Below are 15,835 nucleotides of genomic sequence, written 5' to 3'. Positions count from 1 at the left end.
CCTTTTGGTGTGAAATGTTAAAGGATCATTGCTGTAAAGAGAATGCTTATTTTCTACAATGAAACGAAGAAAGCCAGTGTCTATTTGTTAACTGGTGTATAGGGTCTAAAGATGTTTAGCCGTGTAGTGCCTATGGAGCATTCTACCGTGCAGGAATATGGGCAATATGGAAGGCAAGGAACCATCATATCTTTCGGAGCACGGAGCTTTCGATTCATAACTCACTGTGCTGGAGCTTATGGGTTTATGTTGGTTTTGGCTATCTAACATGGAGGATATGGAGGATGGACGTAAGTATGTAACTTCCACTTCAGAGAACTGGTGTTAGACTGGACAAATGTGCTTAGGGGACCCGAGGGGGAACTCTTGTAATAGGGAGTTAATCACTTTTTCTTGTTTTTCTTCTCTGTAATTCACGCCATCACAAGTGAGGTACTCACTCACTCCTGTACTTGTGCGTTTTTGCACTCCTTTCCAATAAAATCAACTTATCCAAAAAAAAAAGATGTTTAGTCGTGTTTGTGTCGTGTTAAAATAAGAAATCACACAGGCGTCCAGGACAACCTTTTCAGCTATGATTATCAACCCACATGATTGAGTATGTATATGAAGCTCTAAAATAAAGAAAGACGGCACGATTTTCAGGTTGTTAATGCTTCTCACTGGCTAGAAATCACGTCATAATTCGTGCCAACATTCTCTTAATGCATTTTCATATTGTCTTTTTCAATGTGATCTTGTGGTTGAAAGTGAGTCAATAGTTTCAGTTGAAGTGTTCAACGTCTCCATTTCATTGCTTCCTAATGTCTGATTTGGTATAGCAAGTCCATGCTTTTGTCTAGTAAGCAACAAATTTAACCGAGCTTACCTTGAGTCAGAGGTATACTTTTAAAAATATCTCTTAGTTCCTAAATTTTAGTAACAGCCAAAATGTTAGCTTTTAGTCCCATATCGTTAAGATAATGTTGTATAGTTAAGTATTTAAAGTCTTCTGTGGAAGTGATAGTCACGACCTTACTTGAACAGGATCTGTTCTATAGGGAAGTACCTCTGTTTCCTTGAGTAATCAAGAGACGGTAACCAAAGCTTGGTAGATGAAACAGGACCGGGCGACCAGAGCGTGATTAATGGCTGGTGATCCAGATGGGCTCACTTTGCTATAGAGGATCGTTCTCAGCAGCCTTTGGGCTACTGGGGTGGTCGTGCGGTTGTCTGACAAGCTTCAAAATCTTTTTGCTTTTTATTCCATAAATATTCTTCTACCCGTCACTAAAATACGACGTGTTTTAGCTGAGTTTCAGTGTTGCTGAAATACACTGTAGGTTTTACACAAAATACCAGCACGTACAGATGAGAGGAGACTATTTACTTCAGGTTATTGAGGTGGTTTTCTAATTGTGCGACAGGCTCAAAGAGTCAGTATTATGTGTGTGTGTGTTATCAGGCACAGTAGTGCTGACCATGAGCAATCATCAGATTCAAATTTGAACAACCTTCTGTAAAGGTTAGTGAATAAAAAGTACACTGATATATGTTATGAAAAAAAAATTATCCCAATGCATATTTTTGAACTGGGTATACTTTGAACTGTTTGAAGTATTCTTCAGATACACATGTTTCCACTCATATACAAAAAAGAAGTAATGGTGTCATGGTGATAAAGCCAACTGATTAAGTGTATTATAGTACTAATTCATCCTTCATCGATAGCGTTTATAGTACTACTTTTGTGACAGTTCTAACAACAAAAGTTTCCCAAATTATCTACATACCAACACCAACCAACACATACCCTTAAATCCAAAGGTTCATTGGTAGAAAACACACTCTTTTGCCACAAGCCCAACAGACAACCTTCCAGCTGAGGCATGACAAATTGAAGTAAAAACGACGGAAAAAAAGGAAAAGGTGAGAGAACAGAAAAAATGCACTCCCCCACCACCGCACAGTCGCAAAAGCGTTTAGAAAAAGCTCTCTTTCAAGTAAAAACAAACTAAAGGAAAGGAAGGAATTAGCATAGTTTCCTCTTCTCCAATATCAAAGTTCTGATTTTACTGAGACCTGCATCTAACTTTACATAGAATCTCTGCAACTCTTTATATGCCATTATCACATATTTGTCGATCTGATCTTCATACTTCTGGTACAGTGCAGGAACAGTAAGAAGAACAACCACACCTGCTAATAAGCAACGGCTTAAAATCCAGATAATAGAATACAGTATAATAAACTCAGAAGCATCAGAGTCTCAAGGAAAACAAATCAATCTGGTAGCATCCACTAATATCTCTGATATGTCGTTATGGACCCCATGTAAATCTCAAGAATTTCATCCTTGAATACTTTCTGCATACTGCCTCAACTCTTTTTTATTATTATTATTAGTATTTTTCGTACCCAGTTGTTATGGAACAAGCAAGCTTTAAATGAAGTGAGGTTTTGAAAACTTACTTGTGTAACCCAAAGTAAGCAAATCAGTCCAACCGCCAACAACTGAGATAAGCCACATGCACGCAGCTACTTTGAAAAACAATTTTGAGTCCTTGCCTAGGGTAACATCCCTGGAAACTGCAAGCAATGTATTCACCTGAGCACGAATGAAAGCTGCGGCTTCATTTATCACGTCTTCTGACAGCTGTAAATCTGGTAGAGGAGGGGCTGGTCTGTATTCAAGATCAATTTATCTTGTAAGATATTGGTTTACATATCACTAAAGACACAGACACCTGTAATGGCATGGTACTTGTTTCCACAAATCAGCATAATAATATTCCAAACCACTACATTAAGTGAATATGGATGATTCCCATGTGTATTTAGTAGTGAATCAGAAATTTATGGTCTAATAGATTAGTTTGTCATTTAAAAAAACAGGTTTGGACATTGTACAAAAATGTGCTTTACATCTTTCTTAATTGACAAGCTCACAATAATTATGGATACCAAGATGCAGAAAGTCCCAGTAGGGTACCAAAAAAACAACAAACAACTAAATCATTTACAACATACTAAAACACGGTTAAAGGTATTTTTCATGACTTTCCATTGTTATTCTGAGTTTCGAGCCTTATGTCTATTCTATATCGAATCCTACAATTTATTTTCACCAGATCCTTGTATACAGACTACCACTGTAAAGTGTAAACTCAAATTGTCCAAAGTCTCAACTGCTTGATATTTAGTGAAAGAAGAGATTACTTGGTGTAAACACCCAGACACAAGTATGTAAAAGCTTTACATGGAAGGACTGGAAGATTAAAGATATGTATATGGATGTCATGCCATCTCTACTGAACAGAGGACTTCTACTCTACAAGCATGAATAGCTACAAAGATATACCACTGCCTACACATATTCTCAGCTAAGCATGCTGACTACACCAATTAAAACAGGACAATATATCATTGGCAAGGGGAAAACTTGGAAGCATTCATTTCACTTTCGTTAACTATATGTCATAATTAGAATGGTATAGCTACAAGCCTTTGGAGTTGACTGATATGCAAACAAAACACAAGCACGAAGTGGAAAGAGCTCCAAAATTCTTATCTTTGTTAGATCTCTCAACACGTATTTTCAATTTCTCAGTATAACTCTCACTTCAAATACACCCCCAAGCCATCTGCATACTGTGAGAGAACTGAGGATTGTAATAAAAGGTATTCTGTTGGGTATTGTGAACCTGAAATCTTATAGTCCCATATGGGAGAAGAAATGAATTCATCATGGGTTGATAAAGTGGGAAGCTCACTAACTAGTACCGAGGCCTTTTTGGATAAAACCCCACACCTATGGCCTAGATGAGGCCCAAGCCTAATGGGTAGTTAAGTGGGGGACAATATCGGTACTAATTATCCCATGAGCATGAAGGCCCAAGGTCAGACTGTGTGCTAGGCCCTATCAAATGGTATCAGAGCCAGGTTCGGCTCAGCGACAACTCAGATGGAGTTGCTTCTCCGTACACTATGGCGCTCTTGGAAGTCGTGGATGCTCGAGAGGGTGTACCCCGAGTGGAATCCAACGACATGAAGTGATCTTCGAGGTGGAGCTTGTCCTCTCAACACCTACAAAGTCTGGCATGATATCGTGCAATGGTGATGAACAAATGAAGATCCTTGGATTTCGGTTCAAGGTGGAGATTGTTCGGTTGGGACAACTCAGATAGAGTTGCTTCTCCGTACACTATGGTGCTTCTTGGAAGTCGTGGATGCTCGAGAGAGTGTACCCCGAGTGGAATCCAACGACATGGAGTGATCTTCGAGGTGGAGCTTGTCCTCTTAATACCTACAAAGTCTGGCATGATATCGTGCAATGGTGATAAACAAATGAAAATCCTTGGATTTCGGTTCAAGGTGGAGATTGTTGGGTATTGTGAACCTGAAATCTTATAGTCCCACATGGGAGAAGAAATGAGTTCATCATGGGTTGATAAAGTGGGAAGCTCACTAACTAGTACCGAGGCCTTTTCGGATAAAACCCCACACCTATGGCCTAGATGAGGCCCAAGCCCAATGGGTGGTTAAGTGGGGGACAATATCGGCACTAGTTATCCCATGGACATGAAGGCCCAAGGTCAGGCTGTGTGCCAGGCCCTATCATATTCCATGCACAGGAAATTCTCCTAATGCTGTAAATTCAAACGATGCAATAGGAGAAACTTAATGACAAGAAAAAGTTATATTGTTCTAAAATGTAAAGTCATATATGAAGTCTGCACAGTGAATGTGAAAGACCAACCTACCTATTAATTGTTAGGTTCCTTACTACATACCTCTTAGTAGGAGATTAGGTGCTTATAGTCCAAATAAACAACATGGTTGATAGTCATAGACATGTGATTAGGAGGATATGTTTCTCTACTACTTCAATTGTCAGTTCTTTCCACAAGCATAAAAAACAAATTAAGTCACTCCTTAATTTTCCTGAAACTTAGAATACAAAATATGAGGAATTATACCGTAAACAAGAGAAAATGGGACACAACAAACTTGGTATTATTACTTTCTCCACAGTGGAAACGGTTACAACTGGTGACCACAATACCACATCAGAATTTTACTTCAAGCACGGATACTTCTGGACTTCTGCTCATGAACTAACTCTCACTTTCTAAACTTCACTTTGGTCCTATTTGTCTTCATTGCCATTAGAAGTGAGATTATAAAAGGACATGACAACACCCCTTACCCATCAGAGCCTAATCTTATTACATAATTTGTCAAACTTTGCTGTGCATTTTTCTGCTTTATGAGTGCAACCTACATTATTCCTTATTCATCATTTTGAACGGTCAGCACATCTATCATATGCAAAGGAGCTAATAAAATTTCCATTTGCTTTGGATGACTCATGTAGAGTTAGCCAGCCCACATGATACTTGAAGTACATTAAGCTTGTTCCCAAGGCATTCTTAACTAAACAAGTGCTTGTTCCTAATGCATTTATAAGATTTTGGATTCAATTACTAAAGTTTAGCTATCTACAAATTCTGTCTAAGTTTGTTTAAGGCCTAAATACAAACAAAGAAAACTCACTAACACAACAAATAAAAAATTCACACTATAAATGATAGGACAGAGGATTACCTGTTGAGAATCTGTGCAGATTTGGCCCAAAGAAAAAGAATGGTAAATAACAGCAGAAAAACATTAGAAACTAAGGACAGCAAAGTATATCCAGATTTCTCAAAAACCAGCCACGTAGAAACCGTTACCAACAGTATTCCAACTGTTACTTCTCTTCTCCTCCACAACATCACATCAGCAACTGTTTCAACCAAACACAAATTTGATCATCTAAACTGTAAATGAAAACAAAACAACTTCTTTTTACTTACTTAAAGATTCACCAAGGATTTGATCAAGTCTATTAAACAAACGCTGATGATCCATGTAATAAATGAATATTAGCTCGCTGCTGGTTTTAAATATATAGTTTTTACTACTTTTTAGACTAGTCCAGCTTAATTTATTTGCACTGTTTGCTTTGCTTCGCTGGTAAGGGTATTTTCGTCTTTCACCTGGGCTCAGAAGTGGGCCATTGTGGGTTTATAAGTGGAGCCCACAGTTAGTTATAAAACTTTTCAAGTTTCTTCTACAGTTTCTGCCTATATTTTTTAGATGGAACTGAAAGCAGAGTACGTACCACTATTGTCAGAAGCAATATATATTATTTTGAATGTTAGATGGACTGCTCTGGTACTGGCAACGCAAAACGAAGTGGCCGGAGAATTGTTTCGTCCTAAACTAGCTTTTCATATTCTTTCATTCTTCACTCAATCCAAAGGTACAATTGCTCGAGTAAACTTCTTATTTTTTTATTTACTTTTTTTTTGAATAAGTTTTTGGGTTAGGCAGACCCTTACCTAACAATAGCATTAGCAAGCCAAGTTCAAGGGATACATCGTTCACTTTTCAAATAAGTTTTTGGCTTTCCCTATACACATGGTTAAAATTAATATAAGTAAAGCTTAAAGATGTGCATTTAATCTCTTCCACTAGGTTGGAGCAGTACCATGGTGCTTCCTCCCTCCCAATGAGAATCATTATAGCCCGTAGAGAATCTGAAGCCACACTTATTCTTGTGATCTGACAGCTCAAACAACCATTTAATCCTTGAAGAATAGCCTTGAGTTCCTGGAACAAAACGGATCTCATGCCACCTGACCCAGAATAGGCAAGTACCACATCACCATTATGGTCTCTAATGACCCCTCCTGAACCACTTCTTGAGTCTGATAGAGTCTGATAAGTCACAAACTGATGCATAGTTGAAATTTGTTTTGTTCTTCTCATATCACATCTTTTATGTTTTTTTTTTTTCTAGGGCCCTTCTATGCTGATGATTTGAAAGTTCTACTTAAAAATTTTATAAAAGACCACGGTATGGCTTTTAAAGATAAAAGCCCTAAACAGGTATTCCTGAATCTTTATTATATGTGTACTTGCTATGTATGTGTCAAAGGCACCATTCTCGCTTAGGAGCTTTTTACCCCAATATATAGTGAAAATTGTTTCAAGTCATTGTCAAAGACGCACGTAGGCCCAATTGGTACCCTAGAGCTTGGCTGTGCCCCTTAGACAACTTAAGCTGGTATGCATCAAAATGTAGCTAGTTTGGGATCACAAGAAAGTCTTGCTATAATAGGCTAATATATACTAGATAACTGCTAAGCAGTGGGGGCGTGAGCAGAGGGTAGAGAAGAGAGAGGGAGAGATGGGTTTGTGGGTAGGGAGAGAGAGAGAGTTAGGGTTTGGTTGAGAGGGAGAGGGAAGAAAGGAGAGAGAGGAAGAGCGATAGGTGAGCACAGACAGACAGAAACCTACCGAACTACCTTTTGTCCCACGTACCCCCACTTCTCCCAAAAATGTTCGCTCCGCTCACTTGACTAACTACCATATGGATATATGACTATGAGATGAATCATGATAATTGTTACGAGGACACAACAGAGTTGAATTTACTCTAGTTTTTTTCACAGCTGTACAATGTATCTGTTGTTGGGTGCCTTTTTATGCTTAATACTCATTCTTTTGTGATTACAATCAGGTTGCACAACACTTGATTATTATACACGAGGAATTGTTACGTGGCGATTTGAAGTCAATTGAAAGACTAAGGAAATTTACCTCTGCATCCGAAGTTGTCTCTAGAAGCCAAAAGGTAAATGTAGTTACAACTGTTGGGATTTAGAAGTTTTTCACTCCATATATATGACATTAGTTATCTGCTACACCTATCCCAAACTTATGTTTTAATTTTTATGGCATTCGTCTGAAAAGAATATAGTTTTGTCTGGAAATCATGGTTAATTTGAAGGATTTGGTGAAACAACAGAAGACTTCTAAAATGTATTGCATCGATTAGTTACTAATACAAGTAAGCAGGGTTGAAATGCGTGTTTTGAATTGATGTGAAAAGGATATCTTTTCATACGCAAAGGATAAATTAATAACTAAAAAGAACTCAAAGTGTTCGAGAAAAATTAGTAGCACTTGTTTGCCATGATTTGCCAGTTTCTATTATCCGTAATCAAGGTTCTGCCCCATATTGATGCTTAGATGAAGAAAACAATCGACCTTAGAACGGACCTTGGCATCCCATATCTTTTTATATGGAACACCGAGGTTGCAAAGTTGCTGAACTTCTTGTTTCTGGTAGCTTGAACATTGACCTTGGAACAGATAGGATGTTAAGCCTAGCTGCCTTCTGCAGCCTTCCTCATCACTGGCACTGCAATTTGCTTACCTGTTACATCTCTCTTTTAGAGGAACCCCTTCAAAACTGGAGATTACAAGATTGCCTACCATTCTCCTCAGACAACGTGCTTCTGCACATTGCTAGGCTTTTTTAAAGAGATGTCGCAGAGTTCTTTATAAGCCATGTTTAGATATCTGTCTAAGAACCATTTCTCCCCCCGAAAGAGGAGCCTAGAACAATTACCCACCTGGAAGCTGGTCTCATTAGCAATCAGCTTCATCCATGATTCCATGCACATCTGTTGTCTCACCAAACTAACAACATGATTGGCTTAGATTGTGTATTTTCTAATCTGAACGACTGAATCTTAGGAAGGTCTCAAATTGATGTGGTAATCACTCGAGAACCTATGTAGGGAAGCGTTGACTTCCCATCTTGATTGTTTGAGGTGTTGTACTGAATCCCAACTTTTTCATTGTTGGTCCATGTACAACTTTAGATGAGTATTGTTGGAAATTAAACCAAGATGTTTCTAGAGTTCTTGTATCTAGTTAAAAGTATAAACGTGTAGGTATCCTAAGAGTCAAGTACTAAATACTATGCATGTATCTAGGTTTTCTGAGTTGCTATGTAAGTCATGTAATCTAGTCATTGTGAAGTAAGAGAGAGTTTCAGAGTTTGTTTATTGTTCTTGTGTGTAGGAGTATTCAGATTTTAAGTTTAATACAACAAATTCCCTTGTGCCTTTTCAAAAATATAATTTTGGAAGTAGAAAAAGGTCTTGTGTTCTGGTTTTAGGTTCATAGAGTAAGATCCTGAAACTATTAGTTCGAACGAGAAACAGAGAAAAATTTGACCAAATCTTCTTTATATTGCTATTTGAGAAAAACATTTACATAGGTTAATATTTTCCTGGCTTTTAGGAGAAAGCTCTTTTTTTTTTGCTCGGTAAGATTAAAATTTGATTAAAAAAGAGAAAAAAGAACAGTACAAAAAGATTAGTAGGAGCAACAGCCTGCGCCCCACTAAGATTCAAGCTAGATAATCCTAACTACTACCATTCATAAACATGGTGTAGCGACAATCACACAAACCTAAAGAACCTCTGAAAAGGTACTTCATATCTGTGTAGCCTAGGTTTTCCATCAGTAATGATTGCTTCATTGATTGGCAGAGCAGCTCCTTTTTTGGACAGCACATCTGCAGTGATATTGCACTCTCTCCAGATAGAGGTTATCTTCCAATCATGAATCTTATTCAAACAGTTCTGCCATCTTGCTTGTAGCTGCCAAGGGAGATTGCCACTTCTGAAAGTTGTTGCTGCCGCTTCCAAGTCAGTTTCAACCCACAAGTTTACCCATCCCTTCGCCACTGCTCGCTCAATGCCTTCAAGGATCGCCATACATTCAGCTCGATAATTGGTTCCAGTGCCGATATTCTTAGCCAAGGTCATCTTAAAGTCCCCCATAGGTCCCCTATAACTCACACCAATACCAGATGGACCTGGATTGCCCAGGGAAGCACCATCAGTATTAAGTTTGATAATATTAGGTTCTGGAGGAATCCAAAAACATTCTTTGATCTTAGGTGCATTTTTGGGTCTAGGATTCACATTCCAAAACTTCAGAATACTGCTTTCTTGAGGTGAGTTGTAACTGTGCCCCTTCGAAAGATTACCAGTGATCCTCACTTGAGTTCTGACATAGAGTTTACATTCCCAAACATTCGCCTTCTTGTCGTCGAAATGTACTCGGTTCCTCTGTTTCCAAATAGCAACCATTCCAGCTACAATGCATGAGTTCCATAGATGTTGTACTCGTGCACTCCAACTGTTATTAACCTTCAAAGCATCAGTGAGAGTTAAGATAGGCTGACTGATATTAAAAGTCTGCAGAATCCATTGCCAGACTTTTTGCGCGAAAGAGCATTCCCATATGAGATGTTGCTGGGTCTCTGCATTTTTGTTACACATCCTACAACAAGACACCAGGTGAATCCCAGCCTTCTGTACTCTGTCATCAGTGGCAATCCCTTTCTGTATAATTTTCCAAGCTAGAGCTGCTGGTCGTGGGTGTATGTGGCTATTCCAAATGAATTTACTCCACCCAACAACATGCTTCTTCAATCTGATCTCCTCATGTGCCGACTTAGTAGAAAACTCTCCCTTAAGATCTGGAGACCATATAAGGTAATCCTCAAACTGAGAGCTGCATTTTTGTACCGAGTTAATTCCAATGTTCAGACTATCAATAAGTTGTTGAATAAGGTCCGGGAGAAAGCTCTTTCGTTGTTGAATAAAATAATCTTGTCAAACATAAAAGAACAACGCACATTCCATCAGATGAGCAGGTTCTATGATCTCATGTTTCCTATTATCTATTTGATCATCAAGTCCTTTACTTAAAACCTCAGGAGGTACATTGTTCATCTCGCATATGGCAGTATGATGTTTCTTCATTGATTCCAGTGGTTTCTACAGATTCCCAAATAACTTAAATTGCCCCTACATACACAAGTCAATAACAATACATCTTGCTACCTATAAAAAAAATTCAACTTGTATTGCTCATGTGGCAGGTGGTGCCTGTGATGAATGAAGATGACGATGAAAGTTCAGGTGAAGATGAAGCCCCAAGTGATGAGGAAACTTTCATGAAAGTTGACGAACCAAAATCAATGTTAGATTCAAAACGAGAAACCATGGTAGTGGATGACAGGAAGCAGCAGGGAACAATTGAAACTGATGATGAATGGTCTGTGGTCTCATCCAGGAGAAACAAAGGTAAAAGGCGTTAAGTTGAAAGCCTGTCAGTATTTTTGGTTTCTACAAAATTTAAGGTAAGGTGAGTTAGGACCCTAGCTACAACTATTTTATGAGTGATATGAAATGAGATATGATAACTTTGTAGGCAGTTTTCGTATTTAATTTTAACACCATCAATCAAGACTTTTGAGTTATGTCACCGTTTTTAAGGGCTCAACTTTCAATTCAAGCAGTAGCTGCTAGTTGCTACAAAGAAGGTTGTAGCGCTGACGTAATATTAGGTTATCATTTGTTGGTAACTGGGTATGTATTTTGTAATTTGTTGTTCAGTATGTTCTCTGGTCATTAACTCATTATTATTATATGATGTGTTATCAAAAGAACAGTAATGTTACTGGATTTTGGATATTGTCCAATCCGTCAGAATTCCACTGCAGGTATATAGAATTTGAACCAAAATTTCAAATAGGAGTGCATAGCAGTAGAAAATGGGAGGGATACAAGAAAACAGTGTGTAGGTTGTTTTGTTTGTCATTGAAAGTTAAATTCTTATTCATAGTGACACAAGGTGCTATAGGTGGTGTGTTGTACAAAGTTACTAGCACCAAGAGCACTCTATCAATTCACTCTCCCGCCAAAAGTAACCGCCAAGCCACCACAACTCTAACAAACTCAGATTCTCAGTCCCCTTAACATACGCATTCAAGAAAACAAGAAAACCAGCCATGTCAAAAATGATCTCCCTCTCTCTCTTCATCTTCATCTTCATCTTCATCCTCATTTCTCCAACACTCTCTTCACCACCACCAACACCATCTCAACCATCCATTGGTATAACATACACATCTCGAGGCACTCATCTTCCCCACCAAAGCTTATTAATCCCCATACTCCAATCACTAAAAATAACATCAGTCCGTCTTCCACAAGCAGACCCAGACATAATCCGTAGCTTTTCATTCTCAGGAATCTCTCTACTCCTTTCCATACCAAATACACTAATCCCTGAACTCGCTTCAAACCAATCCAAAGCTCTTCGTTGGCTTAACCATCACGTCACACCATTTTACCCAAGAGTACACATTACTACTATCTCTGTTGGTAACAATGATGTTCTTGATTCATCAACTCCACCTTCTAATCATTCACATTTTCTTCTCCCAGCTATAAACAACGTAAATCGTGCTCTCCATGAACTTGGTATCGATAAAATATCAGTTTCCACCACGTTTTCTTTTGCTAATGTCATTACTACTGCTTTCCCACCTTCATCAGCTAAGTTTCAAGAGAGTGTAGCTGAATCTTTGATGAAACCATTGTTGGATTTCTTGGCTGAGAGTAAGTCTCCTTTCTTGATTAATTTGTACCCGTATAATTTGTATCGTATGGATTCCGAGATTCCGATTGGTTACGCGGTATTTGAACAAGGCCCGTTTAATTTTAGAGATGATTTGTTGAGTGGGGTGAGGTATCGTAATCTTTTCGATATGATGGTTGATTCTGTTATTACTTCTATGGCTTTACTTGGTCATGAAGATGTGCCATTAGTTGTTACTGAAACTGGGTGGCCTAGTTTTGATGAGAGTAAAGAAGTTGACGCGAATCCGGTTTATGCTGAGATGTATGTTAAGGGGTTGGTTAAGCATTTGAGGTCTGGTCTTGGAACACCATTGAAGAGGGATGGGATTGTTGGGACTTATATTTTTGAGTTGTTTGATGAAGACCCGAAGGAGGTTTCGGATTCAAAGCTGTTGATGCAATGGGGGATTATGTACACTAATACCACACTGAAGTTTCATATTAATTTCTCAAGTGCTGTTCGGCGTGGTGAGTTTACTGGATTGTGGTCGATGTTGATTGTGTGCTGGGTTGTTCTGATGGTTTTGATGGTGCAGTAATTAGATTGAATTCTATTGTCTTTGAATTTTGTTAGGTTTGTTGTTACGTATGATGTATGGTAACTCACATGTAGTCTGTGGTCTTAAGTGAATAGCAAATTTTGTAAAAGATATATGAGTCTGACTGTGATGATGTTTGAAGAAACTCAAAACGTGAAAATTGTTGTTATAACGAAGTTCTGATTGAATTTGCAGCATCTTTTGATACGAAGTATTGATGCTGCTTTGAGACCAAGTTAATTTTTGTCTGAATGTTCCATACATTGTAATTCAAATGACTCTATGGTTTCCACTAAATTGCATCTGTATGTAGAATACTTATTCGAGTTTCTTATGATGTTTGAACTAACTCGATAAGTTTACAGCGATGTTTTGGTTGAAGTCGTTGCGATTTTGAGTGTAGATGTGGAAGTGGAATCACTTAATTAAGAAGGTGCTATTTTAACTTCAAGTTTGCCCCATCAAACCTTTACTAAATTTGCTCTTATAAGAACTAGAACATTAAATGGTTCTTATAGTACTTACTCTCAACCAAGTATGGATGCTCTCAGGCGTATATTTGGAAAACTCGAACTCCTAGGAAGCCCTTGGAACACATTTTTAACAACTAGGAAGCTCTATCTAATATACTTAAGTCAGAAGCAGTTTTGATGACACTGTGCTGGTAGCAAGTATTGCTTGCTTTCAGACCAAGTTAAACTCAAATGTAGCTGTAGCAGCGCAATTACTGCTGCTTTCAAACAATTTAATTACATGTATGGTATATGGTTTCCACTAAATGGTATCTCTGTGCAAACTAAATATAGGAGGTTCTTGTAATGTTTCAACTCAAAAGTAACTCAAAATACAATTTATAACAAACTTTTGATCGAATTGCCACACTCATTCTGAGCAAATTTGGCACTGCAACCAGCTAAAAAGCAGAGTCAAAACCCTCAAACTTGATTGAAACTTCTAATCTGCCCAACAAACTATTACTCAGATTGCTTTCATAAGAACTGCAGCATAAATGATTCTTACAATTGTTGCCATCAACCGAGTAATTAAAATTTGTTGGTGCATCTTATGGTTCTTAGGTTACTCAGCAAAAACAAACTGAAGGTCAGTGGTAATTCAAATAACATTAACTGGAGTGTCAACGTTTCAAACATGTTTAATGCCCGCAGTCAGCCTCTGTATAATGAGCTCTAGATCCTTTTGAAACTAAAGAAGAAAACTGTTCACCTGTAAACTAACAACTATGCAAATTTGTTCACAATTGGCATCCCTGACATCATTTGTGGAGGATGATTTATATCAGGAGTTGACAATATCCTCTGGCATGAGTTATGGTGCCATTTTGTTAGAAAAACCATGTAGAAAGAGATTCATAATGCAACAGATGCGGCTGGTTCAGAAAAAAAAAAAAAAAAAAAATTAGGTGGACGCTGCTTTCAAATGTACAAAGCAAAAAGGATTTTGAGGCTTGTCAGACAAACCGCACGACCACCCCAGAAGCCAGAAGGCTGCTGAGAACGATCCTCTATAGCAGAGTTCAGCCCATCAGGATAACCAGCCATTAATCACGCTCTGGTCGCCCGGTCCTGTTTCATCTACCAAGCTTAATGTATCATACAATAAAGCCGGGTTTAACTTGTAGGTTACTGAATACTGGCTCTTGACCTTTTATCTTGAACATCTTAATTATTGAATTGACATGTTAAGGATTGAACTTGTCCTAACTTCTTTCTGATATCAATTTTATCCAGTATGGTAACTGGTAAGTAAGAAATTGTGTGGACAACGGCTTGAAATATCCAAATTAATGGGAACATACATACCTCTTTAGTCCATTTCATACGTTATAGACGAGATAGAACAAACCATATTGGGACCTAGATATTTTTATCATCTTCGATCTTTTATGCAGATATAATCAAGAAAAGTAGTAACCATCCTACACTTTCATATTGGATTTGCTGCTGGAGACCCTCTCACATTGGCAGTTTGAATCTAATGTTTCTTATTTACAATTGTTCATGAGTTCAACGTTATCAGTTCCACCACACTTATCTTCAAAACCAGAACCCTTTTCTTCCTTGCAGAGATTTGTTTGCTTGAAACTGTTTTGGGTTGTCCCAATGGCACAAGATATTGCATTCCCAAATGATCAGGTTATTATTATTAAGTTCTGATTCTTATGGGAAGCAAAAGGGCATGGGGTTGCGATTGTAAGTGCGATTCACTTATCCGCACACCATCAAGGGCAATAGTGTAAACAAACATCATTTCTTTCTCAGAATAGAAAAATCTCATCTACTCAAACTGTACTTGAATTGAAAATACGATAGAAAACTTCCCCTTATGGGGGGGTTTTGATCGAAAACTTAGGTTTTGATCATCTTTCCTTCAGAAAAATGGATTTATCAGAGTTTGAGAGGCCATTTGTGAGCAATGAGGTAACAACACGTACTGAGGCTCAACCAGCGGCGGCTAATGGAAACAGAGCAGCAGTTTCCTATGCAGAGGCGGCTAAACAAACCGCACCTTCTCAATTTGAGTTTCAAAATCTTCCTCAGCCTGAGAAGATGGGAGAGTACCCCGCAATAACAATCCCTGAAGCAGCGGTGGAGCGTGGCTTAAGGTATTGCAAGTTCTGCTTAATTGGCAGGATTGATCTGGTTAAAGTACCGATTGACAAGGTTAGGCAACTAGCCAAGGAGAAATGGTCACCCACAAGAGACTTGCTTATTACACCAATAGGGCAATAGGCAAGGGATTCTTATTCATAAGATTTGACAATGTTGAAGATCTTAACAGGGTTTGGTCTAAAGGCTCATGGGTTTTTGATGGCTGCCCTCTGAGACTAAACACTTGGAATCCAAATTTCAATCCAGAAGCTCAAAGACAATCACACGCCTTAGTCAAGAATACTGGGATCCAGAGGCACTCATGTCCATTGCCAGAGGTGTGGGCAACCCTATGCAAATTGAT

The 15,835-nt window shown here is 38.3% G+C and overlaps 3 protein-coding genes, 1 non-coding gene and 1 pseudogene across 4 annotated transcripts; 3 read left to right on the top strand and 2 right to left on the bottom strand.

Moving 5' to 3' along the window:
- The first annotated feature begins 1,008 nt into the window (after positions 1-1,008).
- LOC147486359 (small nucleolar RNA U3) lies at positions 1,009-1,222 on the top strand. The gene has a single exon (XR_015203326.1). It is a non-coding gene; the product is annotated as a small nucleolar RNA U3 (small nucleolar RNA).
- Positions 1,223-1,658: 436 nt separating this feature from the next.
- LOC147486358 (Reticulon family protein) lies at positions 1,659-5,985 on the bottom strand. Its single transcript, XM_086572291.1, has 4 exons — positions 5,838-5,985; positions 5,587-5,767; positions 2,452-2,663; positions 1,659-2,178 (listed from the first exon to the last, which is right to left on the bottom strand). The coding sequence occupies exons 1-4, from the start codon at positions 5,890-5,892 to the stop codon at positions 2,012-2,014; spliced, it is 615 nt and encodes a 204-aa protein (XP_086428417.1). The 5' UTR covers positions 5,893-5,985; the 3' UTR covers positions 1,659-2,011.
- A 92-nt stretch (positions 5,986-6,077) lies between these two features.
- Positions 6,078-11,390, top strand: LOC147486357 (uncharacterized). The gene is made up of 4 exons (XM_086571674.1): positions 6,078-6,286; positions 6,827-6,915; positions 7,550-7,663; positions 10,778-11,390. The coding sequence occupies exons 1-4, from the start codon at positions 6,121-6,123 to the stop codon at positions 10,994-10,996; spliced, it is 588 nt and encodes a 195-aa protein (XP_086427800.1). The 5' UTR covers positions 6,078-6,120; the 3' UTR covers positions 10,997-11,390.
- Positions 11,391-11,535: 145 nt separating this feature from the next.
- LOC147486356 (Glycosyl hydrolase superfamily protein) lies at positions 11,536-12,953 on the top strand. Its single transcript, XM_086573338.1, has one exon. The coding sequence runs from the start codon at positions 11,690-11,692 to the stop codon at positions 12,860-12,862; it is 1,173 nt and encodes a 390-aa protein (XP_086429464.1). The 5' UTR covers positions 11,536-11,689; the 3' UTR covers positions 12,863-12,953.
- A 1,371-nt stretch (positions 12,954-14,324) lies between these two features.
- LOC147486355 (small nucleolar RNA U3) lies at positions 14,325-14,514 on the bottom strand (annotated as a pseudogene).
- Between the last annotated feature and the right edge of the window lie 1,321 nt (positions 14,515-15,835).

Source organism: Coptis chinensis, chromosome 7 (genome assembly GCF_015680905.1).
Source record: "Coptis chinensis isolate HL-2020 chromosome 7, ASM1568090v1, whole genome shotgun sequence".
In the NCBI taxonomy this organism is placed as follows: Eukaryota; Viridiplantae; Streptophyta; class Magnoliopsida; order Ranunculales; family Ranunculaceae; genus Coptis; species Coptis chinensis.
The sequence above is the reverse complement of the archived record's forward strand: the minus strand, read 5'-3'. Positions and strand labels throughout refer to the sequence as shown.

Excerpts from the sequence above, each read along its gene's own strand:
- LOC147486358 (XM_086572291.1), bottom strand. The coding sequence starts at position 5,892 with ATGGATCATCAGCGTTTGTTTAATAGACTTGATCAAATCCTTGGTGAA. Across the intron at positions 5,768-5,837 it reads AATCCTTGGTGAATCTTTAA|TTGCTGATGTGATGTTGTGG; the intron begins GTAAGTAAAAAG and ends TGGTTGAAACAG. Across the intron at positions 2,664-5,586 it reads TCTGCACAGATTCTCAACAG|ACCAGCCCCTCCTCTACCAG; the intron begins GTAATCCTCTGT and ends TCTTGAATACAG.
- LOC147486357 (XM_086571674.1), top strand. The coding sequence starts at position 6,121 with ATGGAACTGAAAGCAGAGTACGTACCACTATTGTCAGAAGCAATATAT. Across the intron at positions 6,287-6,826 it reads ATTCTTCACTCAATCCAAAG|GGCCCTTCTATGCTGATGAT; the intron begins GTACAATTGCTC and ends TTTTTTTTCTAG. Across the intron at positions 7,664-10,777 it reads TTGTCTCTAGAAGCCAAAAG|GTGGTGCCTGTGATGAATGA; the intron begins GTAAATGTAGTT and ends CTCATGTGGCAG.
- LOC147486356 (XM_086573338.1), top strand. The coding sequence starts at position 11,690 with ATGTCAAAAATGATCTCCCTCTCTCTCTTCATCTTCATCTTCATCTTC.